The sequence below is a fragment of the Alosa pseudoharengus genome, unplaced genomic scaffold (assembly GCF_046254945.1).
Source record: "Alosa pseudoharengus isolate Yale_2024_CS ecotype anadromous, Long Island Sound unplaced genomic scaffold, YU_APseudo_1.1 YU_APseudo_1.1_scf_1, whole genome shotgun sequence".
Classification (NCBI taxonomy): Eukaryota; Metazoa; Chordata; class Actinopteri; order Clupeiformes; family Clupeidae; genus Alosa; species Alosa pseudoharengus.
In genome coordinates, this window is record NW_027468564.1 from 3352775 (window position 1) to 3365973 (window position 13199).

Consider the following 13199-nt stretch of genomic DNA (forward strand, 5'->3'; position numbering starts at 1 on the left):
GACGGCTGCACAAACATGGAAAACTGTCTAAAAACAGGGACAATGTCCAAAAGGCCTAATTAAAGTGATCGAAGAGGAGAAGGGAGAGACACAGAGCAGGAGACGGGTAACAATGTAATGGGATGGGGGGGCAGACTGATGAAGTGGAGGTGGAGCGCAGGGGGATACAAGAAAGGACAAGACAGAAAAGACTGCGCGAAGAAAACTAAAGTATGAGGCGGCATATAGCCCTAGGCTTCACGTGGATTGGGAGACAAGACTGCCCAAAAGCCTCAGTGCGTGGTCTGCAGTGAGGTGCTATCTAACCAGTCTAATGTTCTCCACACTGTTTTTTTTGCGTGAGAGCTCATAGACCAGTTGCACATCGAGGCAGTCGGGGCAGCCGTGGCCCACTGGTTAGCACTTCGGACCTGTAACCGGAGGGTTGCCGGTTCGAACCCCGACCAGTGGGCCGCGGCTGAAGTGCCCTTGAGCAAGGCACCTAACCCTCTCACTGCTCCCCGAGCGCCGCCGTTGTAGCAGGCAGCTCACGGCGCCGGGATTAGTGTGTGCTTCACCTCACTGTGTGTTCACTGTGTGCTGTTTGTGTTTCACTAATTCACCGATTGGGTTAAATGCAGAGACCAAATTTCCCTCACGGGATCAAAAAAGTATATATACTTATACTATACATTTTGATTTTGTTATTTGTTATCATGTATGGCGGCTAATTAAACACGATGCCTGGAACGCGTCACTAGAATGTGTTACTTTTTTATGTGTCCGATGGTAGGGGTACGCGAGCCGAGTCAGGATGTAGAAGGTGGTCCGCGGGGAAAAAAAGTTTGGGAACCGCTGGGTTAATGTTTTCACCCCTAATAGCTAGCATAGTTTGCTAATTGCTGCTAATGTCAAAAACTGGTGTACTTCTGCACTTGCAATACCTAATTTGAGTGTGTGGGGGCCTTCACACTAACAAATCCAACGACACAAAGTGCACTGCTAGTCCCCGGATGGTGCACTCATAGCAGTCAAAAGGCTGAGTGTGGCACGCTGGATACTTTTCTCCCTCAATGGACACCATCTTGGATATATATCGGAAGAGGAGGGAGCGTTTTCAAACGTGGAACTTGCAGTTGAGAAAGCTGAACCAGCAGCAGTGGAAAACACACTTTACAGATGTACAAGCAAGTTATAACATAAACTGTTTTGACACAGTATGACCTGTACTGTCAAATAAAGGACACAAATAAAGTTATATTTACAGGGTTCCTACACATTTTCCATTTCAAAATTCCATACTTTTTCCATACTCAAATTTCCAAACTTCTCGGTAGATTTTTCTGACCATATTCTTGACATTGCGGCCACATCTGGTTTGGGATAACTCGGGGGGGGGGGGGGACAAAGGTATGGACAACTGAAGTGAATTAAAAAATGACACTTAATATTCGTCCATTTAGCTGGGTCATTTTTAGTTGTATCTTAGTTGTATCTTGACGATGGGGACTGACAGTTAAGCTACACAACAGTAGGAATGGTTCATTATGACCTGAGTGAAGTGATTAGTACTGCAAATGCAATAGTCTGGAAACACAAATATTACTCCATACCCTTGTTTCTTTTTTCCATACTTATCCAGACCTGGAAAATACTCAAATCAAATTCCATACTTTTCCAGGTTTTCCATACTGCGTAGGAACCCTGTATTTAAATGTTGCGATTGTCATTTCCATTAAGTGCACAGAGTTGTTTGATATGAGACGACACTATTGTTAAAATATATGCACTCCGCCCAAAAGCATACAGTGCACATTGGGTGCTGCACGAAAGTGTACTCACGAAAGTATGCCAGTGAAAGTGATATAGATAGACACTTTATTGATTCCTAGGGGAACATTACACTTCTGGGTGGCCAGGTATTAGGAGACAAAGGGACACATTTTGCCCAGAAAGCAATCGTGGTGCTGTGGATGGTCATAATAAGTTTAGATTGGAGGTGAGAGAGAGGCCACAGATCAACTAGATGTACCGCATAGCGGTACAAAATATGACCGCCGCTCAGTCCTGCACATCCATTCCGCGAAAATAAATCTCCATCTTCTACTCCATCCCCCACTCTTGAAACTTTTGTGTATGCTCGTTTGGAATGTGTGTTTGCCCGCACACAAAGTAGCCTACTGGCGCTGCAAAGGTGAATAGATTTGTTTCTGGGCCAAAAAATCTGTAGCATTGTTATAAAACCTTTAAAATCTCTAAACAATCACAAGTAGGGCAGTTCATCACAGTCCATCCATTGCAACTGGACTGATGAAAGGTACACCTGTAGGCTACATTGTATTTGGGAAAAGCAGAAGGTAGCAGCATAATGTATTTATTTATTTATTATTAAACAAAACAATCCCTGTCAGTTCCATGCAGCTTTCAACAGCTATCAAGAAGAGAGGTCATGTCATGGATTTTTGTGAATGTTTCTTCTTCTACATATGCATAAGTTTAGTCATCTAGTTCAAATGATATTCAGCTTTATTGTCAATGCACAAATTAAATACCAGTAGTCTAAAACAAAATGCCGTTTTACCCAGTGGTGCAAATAACTGACATGTCCAAAAGGGCCTTCATGAAATGCGTTGCGAGACTGTTCATACACATTTTAACGGGCAAAGTTGAAGAGCTACTGTCCGTTATTGTTTGTGCAAATAATATGCTGATTCATGTTCCCTTGCATTTTGCAACTATGAGGTCCATGGTTAAGCTCAAACTTTTGACGCAATCTTTTGATTTTCACCCAGCCTAGTCCATGGTAGGCGCCCGATAGAAATATTGTTTAATTTTGCGATTGAGATATCCACGCACTGGCGCCCCCCCTGCGACGTGTTCGCCCCCCGGTTTTAGAGCTATTCTAAATGCAAAAATGCATGGAGGGAGTTATGACAAAACCGTGACTGTTAACAAACTATAAGCTATATAAGGTAGGCCCTATGCTAGGCCTATTACACAACACAAATTGTCACTAGGCTATGCTGGCAACCCAAATAAAATCTCATTTGGAACCAATGGCTTACACCTTACAGTATCAAGCTGCCACCTCTTGGCGAAAAGTTAATAGTTTTGCATATCAGTAGTAATACATTTCACGTAGCTGTGTGAATCACGGAAAGGGCGAATGAAGTGGACACTTACGCGTCAGCGTAAGCGTCAGCCCTCGTTTCAGCCGTCCTCGTTTAAGACGGACGCGGTCAAGACAAGCAAGTTTACCTGTGCAAGTTCACCGAGCACAGGCGCCGACAAAGGCAAAAATGTGCCATTCCACCATATCTGTTATCACCGGCCATCGCAGAAAACGGCATCATGCCAAAAGGGGCAGAAATCGCCTTAACCTACAGCAACTTAAACGGTCCTCACCTACAGAAACCTCTTTCTCCATGGGCTTGTGGAACTGTCAATCCGCAGTCAACAAAACGGACTTCATAGCTGGCTATGCCAACCATCTTTCATTGGAACTCCTTGCTCTCACTGAGACTTGGATCAAGCCACCCCGGCTGCACTCTCCACTAACCTTACACTATCCCACACCCCTCGTCCATCTGGACGAGGAGGTGGGACGGGCCTGCTGATCTCCAACAAATGGAAATTCACCCCGCTACTGCCTTCAAACAAATATGTCTCATTCGAATTCCATGCCATCACAGTGATCGCCCCAGCAAAACTCTACGTGCTGGTCATCTACCGCCCTCCAGGCCAACTAGGCGACTTTTTGGATGAACTTGACACTCTGCTGTCCTCCATCCCTGAGCATGACCGTCCGCTTCTTCTTCTCGGCGATATCAACATCCACTTAGATGCCCCAGGCTCAGCGGACTTTCTGGCCCTGATCCACTCCTTTGACCTCAAACTGGTTCAAAGCCCACCGACACACAAAGCTGGCAAAGAGCTTGACTTGATCTTCACTCGGAACTGCAGCACAGATACCCTCACGGTGACGCCTCTCCATCTTTCTGACCACTTCTTCATCCGGTTCAACGTCAGCCTGACAGAACAGCCTCCGGCTCCTCAGCCGATGGTCACGTTCCGCCGCAACATCCGGAACCTGTCTCCAACGCACTTTTCCTCTGTGGTTGCCTCCGGTCTACCTCCACTCAACACCTTCTCCTCTCTGGAGGTTAATGAGGCCACAGACTCGCTCTGCTCCACACTGAGCTCGTGTCTAGACGAGCTGTGCCCTCTTACCACAAGGCCAGCTCGATCCAAACACTCTCATCCATGGCTAAATGATACCCTCCGATCACAGCGCACCAGACTCAGAGCCGCGGAGAGGAAATGGCACAAATCCAAACTAACTGATGACCTCAAAAACTACCAGACACTCCTGGCCTCCTTCTCAGCCAGCATCACTGCTGCTAAGACGGCTTTCTACAATGACAAAATCAACAGTGCTACAGACACTCGAAAACTTTTTTCAACCTTCAAATCGCTACTCAACCCTCAGATGCCTCCTCCTCCATCCAGCCTTACTGCAGACACCCTCGCCTCATTTTTTACAAACAAAGTGGCGCCAATCAGCAGTCAATTCTCTACATGCCCACTCAACGCATCGGACTCAGATACCGCACTCCTACAACCTCTAGGGACTGCTAGATCATCTTTCTCAGCATTCACGCCTCTCTCTGAGAATGAAGTATCTAGACTCCTGACATGCAGCCGTCCTACCACATGCTCGCTGGACCCTATACCTACGAGCCTACTTCAGTCCATCAGCCCGACCATCGCACCAGCTATCACACACGTGATCAATGCCTCGCTAATCTCCGGCACATTTCCAACAGCGTTCAAAACGGCCCGGGTAACACCGTTACTTAAGAAAGCTTCTCTCAACCCTGCTCAAGTCGAGAACTACCGCCCTGTCTCACTCCTGCCTTTCTTATCCAAAGGCATTGAACGAGCAGTCTCCAAACAGGTCTCTGACTTCCTTTCACAGAACAACCTTCTGGATCCAAATCAGTCTGGGTTCAAAAGCGGCCACTCTACCGAAACGGCTCTGCTGTCTGTAACAGAAGCCTTAAAAGAAGCCAGGGCGACCGCTCGGTCATCAGTACTCATTCTGCTTGACTTATCGGCTGCCTTTGACACGGTTAATCACCGTATCCTTCTCTCTATACTCGCTAACATGGGAATCTCCGGTTCTGCTCTCTCCTGGTTTGAATCCTACCTCACAGGACGCTCGTTTAACGTATCATGGCTTGGTCAGCTATCTGCACCTCATCATCTCACCACAGGGGTCCCCCAGGGCTCAGTACTGGGCCCCCTTCTCTTTGCTATCTACACCACCTCCTTGGGACAGATTATCCGTTCGCATGGCTTCTCATACCACTGCTATGCAGACGACACACAGCTCTATCTGTCCTTTCCACCTGATGACCCCTTGGTTTCAGCACGGATCTCGGATTGCCTCTCAGACATAGCTACATGGATGAAGGCACACCACCTCCAGCTGAACCTCTCAAAGACTGAACTGCTGGTCCTCCCAGCTAAACCTACCATACACCACGACATCAACATCAAATTTGACTCTCTGTCTGTTTCACCTACCAGGACTGCAAGAAATCTAGGAGTTGTTCTCGACAACCAACTAAACTTCTCAGATCATGTTGCCTCAGTCGCCCGGTCATGCCGTTTCGCACTCTACAATATACGGAAAATCAGGACTTACTTAAATCAAGATGCCACCCAACTTCTGGTTCAGGCAATAGTCATCTCACGACTCGACTACTGCAACGCCCTCCTGACAGGTCTCCCAGCCTGCGCAGTGAAACCACTTCAGATGATCCAGAACGCGGCGGCGCGCCTGGTCTACAACCAACCCAAGAGGGCACATGTTACCCCGCTACTCATCCAGCTACATTGGCTACCTATGGCGGCCCGCATCAAATTCAAGGCTCTAACGCTTGCCTACAAAGTAGTCTCCGGTTCTGCTCCCACCTACTTGAATGCCTTCATACAGACATACGCTACCTCCAGACCGCTGCGCTCCTCAGACGAACGACGTCTAGCTCTACCTCCGGTACGCTCAGGCCAATCCAAACTTTTCTCATCTGTTGTTCCTCGCTGGTGGAACACACTGCCAGCTCCTACTAGGGCAGGGACATCCCTCTCCATTTTCAAAAAACTCCTGAAGACCCAGCTCTTTAGAGAACATCTCCTCTCATAGCAACACTTACAACAAGTCTTGCTGATCCTAGCACTCACCAGCCGTCTTAAACTGACACGTAACTGTTAAAAACAGCACTCACTGATGCACTTATTCTTACTGTACTCTAATGTTTTTTTAAACTGTCCTAATATTGTTGAGAATTGCTCTAAACTTAAACTGTTTACCATGTTGTTAGTCGCTTTGGCTAAAAATGCGTCAGCCAAATGTAATGTAATGTAATGTAATGTAAATGGAACCCAACCCACTGTACAGTAGCTCAAGGTCTGTGGCTAAAGCAGCCATAATGAAAGCGTTATCATTGTTTGGATACTTCACACAAACGTGTTTTTTTATCGCATAGACTACAACTACCAAGCTGGAATCAAAGCACATCGACTCCCCTCTCACACCCTAAACACGCACTTCGAACAAACAAAAAGCGCCTCAGTCTCACGGAATAGCCATAGGCAAAACTGTATCTGACCGGTGTAACGTTGGTACTAAATCATCCATCGCAAAGAATGATTTTTGTAGCACGTGCAACAAATATGTGTAGGTACAGCCCTGCCCTGAATACATCTCAACGTGCGCTCTAAAACATCTGGTTTTAATGGAGATGTAGATTATCACGGGTGCGTTAATAAATCTACATTGCGCCGAGTTGACACAAATTATTCACTTTGACGAATTTATGTAGTTTCAGTTACTTTACTTTGAGCCATGCTCTTCCTTACTTGAATCACCTTTGAAAATAGAGGATTGAAGTAGCCTATACGGGTGTTTGGGAATGAACGTTGACTCAGATGCTTTTTGAGACCTTGAGCAGAAATGTCCCAGCCCGGTGTTTAGGATGCATCATAGACAGGTTATCTTTCAGGTAGCCTATATATTTTCCATTAAAAAACCATCACGTAGCGAACGTGTTGTGGCTAACTCACTTAGCTTTTGTTAGTAGCCTAGGTTATGGTCATAAGCAAATGAGATGACAGTCGAAAGATACAATTAGTGCTGTTATCGATTTGCTTGGTAGCCTATAAACGCATTTATGGTTTTCTACAAATACATCAATAATCAAATTGGCCTCCATCACTCAACCATGCTAACAGTAATTATTTTACCTACGTTCTGCTATTGATAGGATTAACGTAGCCTGCCTGCAGTAAAAAACAACATGTCCGATAAACATTCTCAGATTTATTTCGGCTTCAAGAGGAAATGGGAATTACATGGCATGCAGAAATCATCCTACCCATAGACGTTCTCTGCGGTAAACTACTGTAGCCTACAGTCTTGTCCTTGTAGGAAGCGTAGTGTCTTTCCAACCCACTTTAGATTAACTTCCAACAAAATTACGTCTCACTGCAACGATGCGCCATCTAGTGGACAAACGACTACTTATCGCCAATACTGGAAATGCAGCCATGATGATGATGATGAATATTTATTTTGGCTTTCTTTTAATCCTACTGAATTTGTAATTATGTATCGGCCGTTCTAATACCGATAGTATGTGGGTGCCTGTGTGTGCGTGTGTATATGTGTGCACCACCATCTACAGGCCAATGAGTGTACAGTCACTAAATGTACACATAACTTAATTTTTTAGACCCCCCCATGGATGAAATTCTACGAAACTTGGCATACCCCCAGAGAATGTCAGGTTAATCATACACATACAATTTGGTGCAGTTCTGAACGTCTTTACTGAAGAGAGGGGCAATTAAAGCAGAATGATATTGCATTTTCATTTTTTACCGGGGGGGTGCAAATCACAAATGAGGGATTATGGGCTAGGTTGATATGGGCCCTTGAGACCAACATACCATAAAAATGTCTTCATCCTCGGTGCCACGGTTCAGGTAGTTATTTAGGAAAAACTGCATTTTTTGGGTTTCGGGGGGGCCCAGCGCGGAGGGGGAGTGGCCCCCGGGGACCAAACGAAAATTTTCCGTAAAAGTCTAGTGGGGCTACATACCCACCAAATTTCATGTGCCCCGGTGTTTCGGTGCCCCGGGTATCGTTGACCAAAATTTCAGGAAGTAGATGGCGGTCATAATAAACAAAAGATAGCAGATAGCATGCAGTTCTAGCCAACTCCAGTAATTTTTGACCATGCTGGGCAAGGTTGAGGATCGGTCAATTAACCAATTAAAGGACAATTCCGGCGCAAAATGAACCTAGGGGTTAATAACACATGTGTACCGAGTTCGACCGTTCGCTGGGATTTGTTTTCATGCTAGTCGAATGTGACCAGTTTTATTGCAAACCGCTTATTAGCGGTTAACGCTAGCCTTCGGGGCACACGTACAGTAGAAATAAATCACTATTTCTATACCACTAACAAGGCTCAAAATAGCACCACACTTACACAGTAGCATAATGAGGGTCTCTACATGTAAACCGAAGCATTGAGAACTTTGTAAGTGTACAGGCAGTTTATTAAAAAGAAACACATTACCGTTCACGTCTGGTTCACATATACAGGCAGGCGATGTGAACTAAAATCAAACGTAATTTGCTCAATATAGGCCTATCAGAAATAATAGCTCCGATGTAACATAACTTGTGTAGTGTAGGCTACTTACTTAGTGGATCCATGTCCCTCTGGTAGCCTATGGATCGCCGCCGCCTGTGTGTGGTATTGACTACAGCTTCTAGCTCTCTCTCTCATAGCCCTTTCACGGAGCTCCCGCAGCTCTTCGTTGGTATTCCTCGAAAAGATAAGGACGTCCAATAAGGGTTCATCCTTGATGTCTTCAAATTCGTTCAAATAACCTGCCATCTCTTATGTCTCCTGTTGCGTTCAGTGCTTCTCTTTTGCACAGTCCTTCTGCAACAACGTTTCACCCGAGATTCACTTCACATCCCAGTTGTAACCAAGGCGCCTGCCTGTATGTGAACCAGACGTCAACGGTAATGTGTTTCTTTTTAATAAACTGCCTGTACACTTACAAAGTTCTCAATGCTTCGGTTTACATGTAGAGACCCTCATTATGCTACTGTGTAAGTGTGGGGCTATTTTGAGCCTTGTTAATGGTATAGAAATAGCGATTTCTTTCTCTGTACGTGTGCCCCGAAGGCTAGCGTTAACGCTAATAAGCGGTTTGCAATAAAACTGGTCACATTCGACTAGCATGAAAACAAATCCCAGCGAACGGTCGAACTCGGTACACATGTGTTATTAACCCCTAGGTTCATTTTGCGCCGGAATTGTCCTTTAATGTCGAACCTCATTAAAATAAAAATGTCAAGTTAACACTGGTTAAGACCATACCTTTATTCAATGCAATGCTTTCTCGTTACAAACGATGATGAAAAATGTCAAGTTAACACTGGTTATGACCATTCCTTTATACAATGCAATCCTTTCTTGTTACAAACGATGCAGTCAAATCATAAATATATGTATATAAAATAATGAGATGAGCAAAGACCTGATAATTTACATACATTTCAAAGATACATATTGATTTTTCACATAGCATTGAAAGCAGGTTACGCAAGACTTTTTTTTCGCTGGACAAAATGTTAATATTTCAGAACACTGGACATACAGACAATCTCTTTTAAATAGCCATAATGGCCTATAATCTTACATTTAAACGGCACTAAATCACAAACTATATATTTCCACAATGCAGTTTATTAAGCGTCGTCAGCACCAGCAGGTGGTTTAGGATCAGCTTTGCACAAGCAGCGGAGAAGCCTACTTTTATTCTATAAAGCAGCGCAAATTGTTGCCCACACATTGCAAACAGACTCTAGCTACACAACTGCAGTAGTGGAGAATCTCGGAAGAATTCCCACTGGATTGGTAGCGGTTTGCGGTCGGCATAGGCGAGCTTAAAAACTGCCATGATGTTGTTGTTTGCATAAATTAATTGCTGCGCGATCACAGCCCCTTTTCCCTCACTTCCAGCGGCCCCTACTCACAGACCCAGTAGCCTAATAATGAAGCAACAGCTGTGATGGAACGGTAATGCTGGTTCACCTGAGAGTGAATACAGACCCTTGTTGAAAGTTTTAGATGAGTGGTCGTGACATCTTTCTAGCTTCCCTAGAATCCCCCCCCCCCCCGAAAAAATAGGAATAGTCTCAATAAATAAATTGTACACGTCCTTCATAAATTAGCATTACTGTAATGTGAGGCATGATTTCATAGAATGACAGCCTATTTCGCTGCTTGTGCAAACTGGACATAAAAAACAACATTTCAACATTTCATAGACTATGTTTATATTTAACTTGTCATGGTAACATACTGTACATCTGCCTTTCTAGATGCGAGGGGCTATTAATGCTTATTCAAACATTTCTGTGGCTTTTTCAATTCTTAACAGTTTGCACCATCATATTATTTTAAATAGGAATACTTGAATGCCTTTTCACACTTTCTCTCCAACGTGAATTTGCATATGTTTTTTAAGACTTGAATTATCTGAATTATATTTTCCACAGTGGTCAGATTAAGGCTTTTCTCCGATGTGGATTTTCATGTGTCTTTTAAGTGTAAATTTGTGTAAAAAGCCTTTTCCACACTGGACACATATATGAGGCCTCTTTTCAGTGTGTGTTAGAATACGTCTTTTTAATTTAGAAATATATGGAAAACCTTTTCCACACTGGCCACATTAATGAAGCGATTTCTCTCCAGTGTGTATTCGTAAATTGGCTGAAATGTGTGTAAAAGCTTTTCCCCACTGGGTACTTTTGTGACTGTCTTTGTGAGTGTGTATTGCCATGTGGGTTTTAAGATTTGAGAGATGTTTGAAAGCTTTTCCACAAAGGGCACATTCATGAGGTTTCTTTCCAGTGTGTATTAGTAAATGGCTTTTAAGAGATGAACATTGCGAAAAAGCTTTTCCACACTGGGTACATTTGTGAGGCGTCTCTCCAGTATGTATGAACATGTGGCGTTTGAGATTTGAGTTGCGGGTAAACGTTTTTCCACACTGGACACATTTATGAGGCTTCTCTCCAGTGTGTATTAGCATGTGGATTTTAAGAGCTGACCTTTGTGAAAAAGTTTTTCCACACTGGGTACATTTGTGAGGCGTCTCTCCAGTATGTTTGAACATGTGGCGTTTGAGATTTGAGTTGCAGGTAAACGTTTTTCCACACTGGACACATTTATGAGGCTTCTCTCCAGTGTGTATTAGCATGTGGGTTTTAAGATGAGAGAGATGTCTGAAAGCTTTTCCACACAAGGCACATTCATGAGGTTTCTCTCCAGTGTGCATTCGTAAATGGCTTTTAAGAGATGAACATTGCGAAAAAGCTTTTCCACATTGGACACATATATGATGCTTCTCTCCAGTATGTTTGAACATGTGGCGTTTGAGATTTGAGTTGCAGGTAAACGTTTTTCCACACTGGACACATTTATGAGGCTTCTCTCCAGTGTGTATTAGCATGTGGGTTTTAAGATGAGAGTGATGTCTGAAAGCTTTTCCACACAAGGCACATTCATGAGGTTTCTCTCCAGTGTGCATTCGTAAATGGCTTTTAAGATATGAACATTGCGAAAAAGCTTTTCCACATTGGACACATATATGATGCTTCTCTCCAGTATGTATGAGAATGTGTTTTTTAAGAGATGAGAGGTATGTAAAAGCTTTTCCACACTGGGTACATTTGTGAGGCTTCTCTCCAGTGTGTATTACCATGTGGGTTTTAAGATTTGAGAGCTGTTTAAAAGCTTTTCCACACCGGGCACATTCATGAGTCTTCTCTCCAGTGTGTATTAGTAAATGGCTTTTAAGAGCTGAACTTGTTGAAAAAGCTTTTCCACACTGGGCACATTTATGAGGCTTCCCACCAGTGTGTATTAGCATGTGGGGTTTAAGACATGACCTTTGTGAAAAAGCTTTTCCACACTGGGTACATTTGTGAGGCTTCTCTCCAGTGTGTACTACCATGTGGGTTTTAAGATTTGAGAGATATTTAAAACCTTTTCCACACTGGACACATTCATGAGGCATCTCTCCAGTGTGTATGAACATGTGGCTTTTAAGAGTTGAGAGCTTTGTAAAAGCTCCATCGCACTTGACACATTTATGAGGCTTTCTTCTAGTGTGTATTAAGAAATGGGCTTTAAGATGTGACATTTTTGAAAAGGCTTTTCCACAATTGGCATTTTTATGTTGCCTTTTGCCAGTACTCTGCCTTTGATTAACACCATGAGAGTGTATTTGCTGCTGTTTCTCGAGTTCAGTAAGGGCTGTTAAACTCTTCCTGTAGACTGAGCGGTGGTAAAGCCTTCCTTTGAGTTCATCATTCGGTCCATGGATCTTCTGTTGCCTTATGTGCGGGTGTTCTGATACACCTGGAAGAGTTACCATAACGATTTAGAATGACAGACTTTCTATAATTCAATATTGGCTGATGACATTTTCTTTGTCAAATTCTGTCCAAAGCTAATCCTTACAGTATGTGTGTATGTATAACAATTTACAGTCACAAGAAATTATTCATGCATGACGAAGCTGAGAGCTTGTTCCACGCTACAGATGATTTTACGCTTATTTACAGTTATAGTAATCTACATCATAGCACAGCCTACACCCGCACCTCGCCAGAAATGTTTATTTTTCGCTTTTGAAAAACACTTTTGTGGTTCGATTTGGGATCTATAATCTGTACTGATTCTTTAAAAAGCACACCGATTTATCAGTCAGGCTTTAACCTGTTGAGGAATGAATTATTTTCCTGGTTCCTTCTAGAATTCTACGTAAACGATCTATAGTTTCAGTGTTCTTTATGGGGAAAATCTCTGAGGGTAATTGTCGCATCATAATGCGGAACTGTCGGTTTGCAAAACATTCTAATCACATATTTGTGACCGTACTCCTCAACTGAATGTAATGAAAGGGGGAAATCACTGGAGCATACAGATGTTTCTGTTCGGTGCAGCAAAAAAGTCTTCAGCCCCACGCTAAAGTTGAGCAAAAAGAGGAATAAAAAAAATAATCTTTTGGAAATGGATCTTAATGTCTTAATTTAAAAAATGAGGAAAAATCCAACCTTTAAG

The 13199-nt window shown here is 43.5% G+C and overlaps 1 protein-coding gene across 1 annotated transcript; it reads right to left on the reverse strand.

Annotated features, from left to right (window-relative positions):
- Window positions 1–9467: 9467 nt before the first annotated feature.
- LOC143121113 (uncharacterized) lies at window positions 9468–13189 on the reverse strand. The gene has a single exon (XM_076281507.1). It carries the CDS (start codon window positions 12508–12510, stop codon window positions 10801–10803), a length of 1710 nt encoding a protein of 569 aa, XP_076137622.1. The 5' UTR covers window positions 12511–13189; the 3' UTR covers window positions 9468–10800.
- Window positions 13190–13199: the final 10 nt, after the last annotated feature.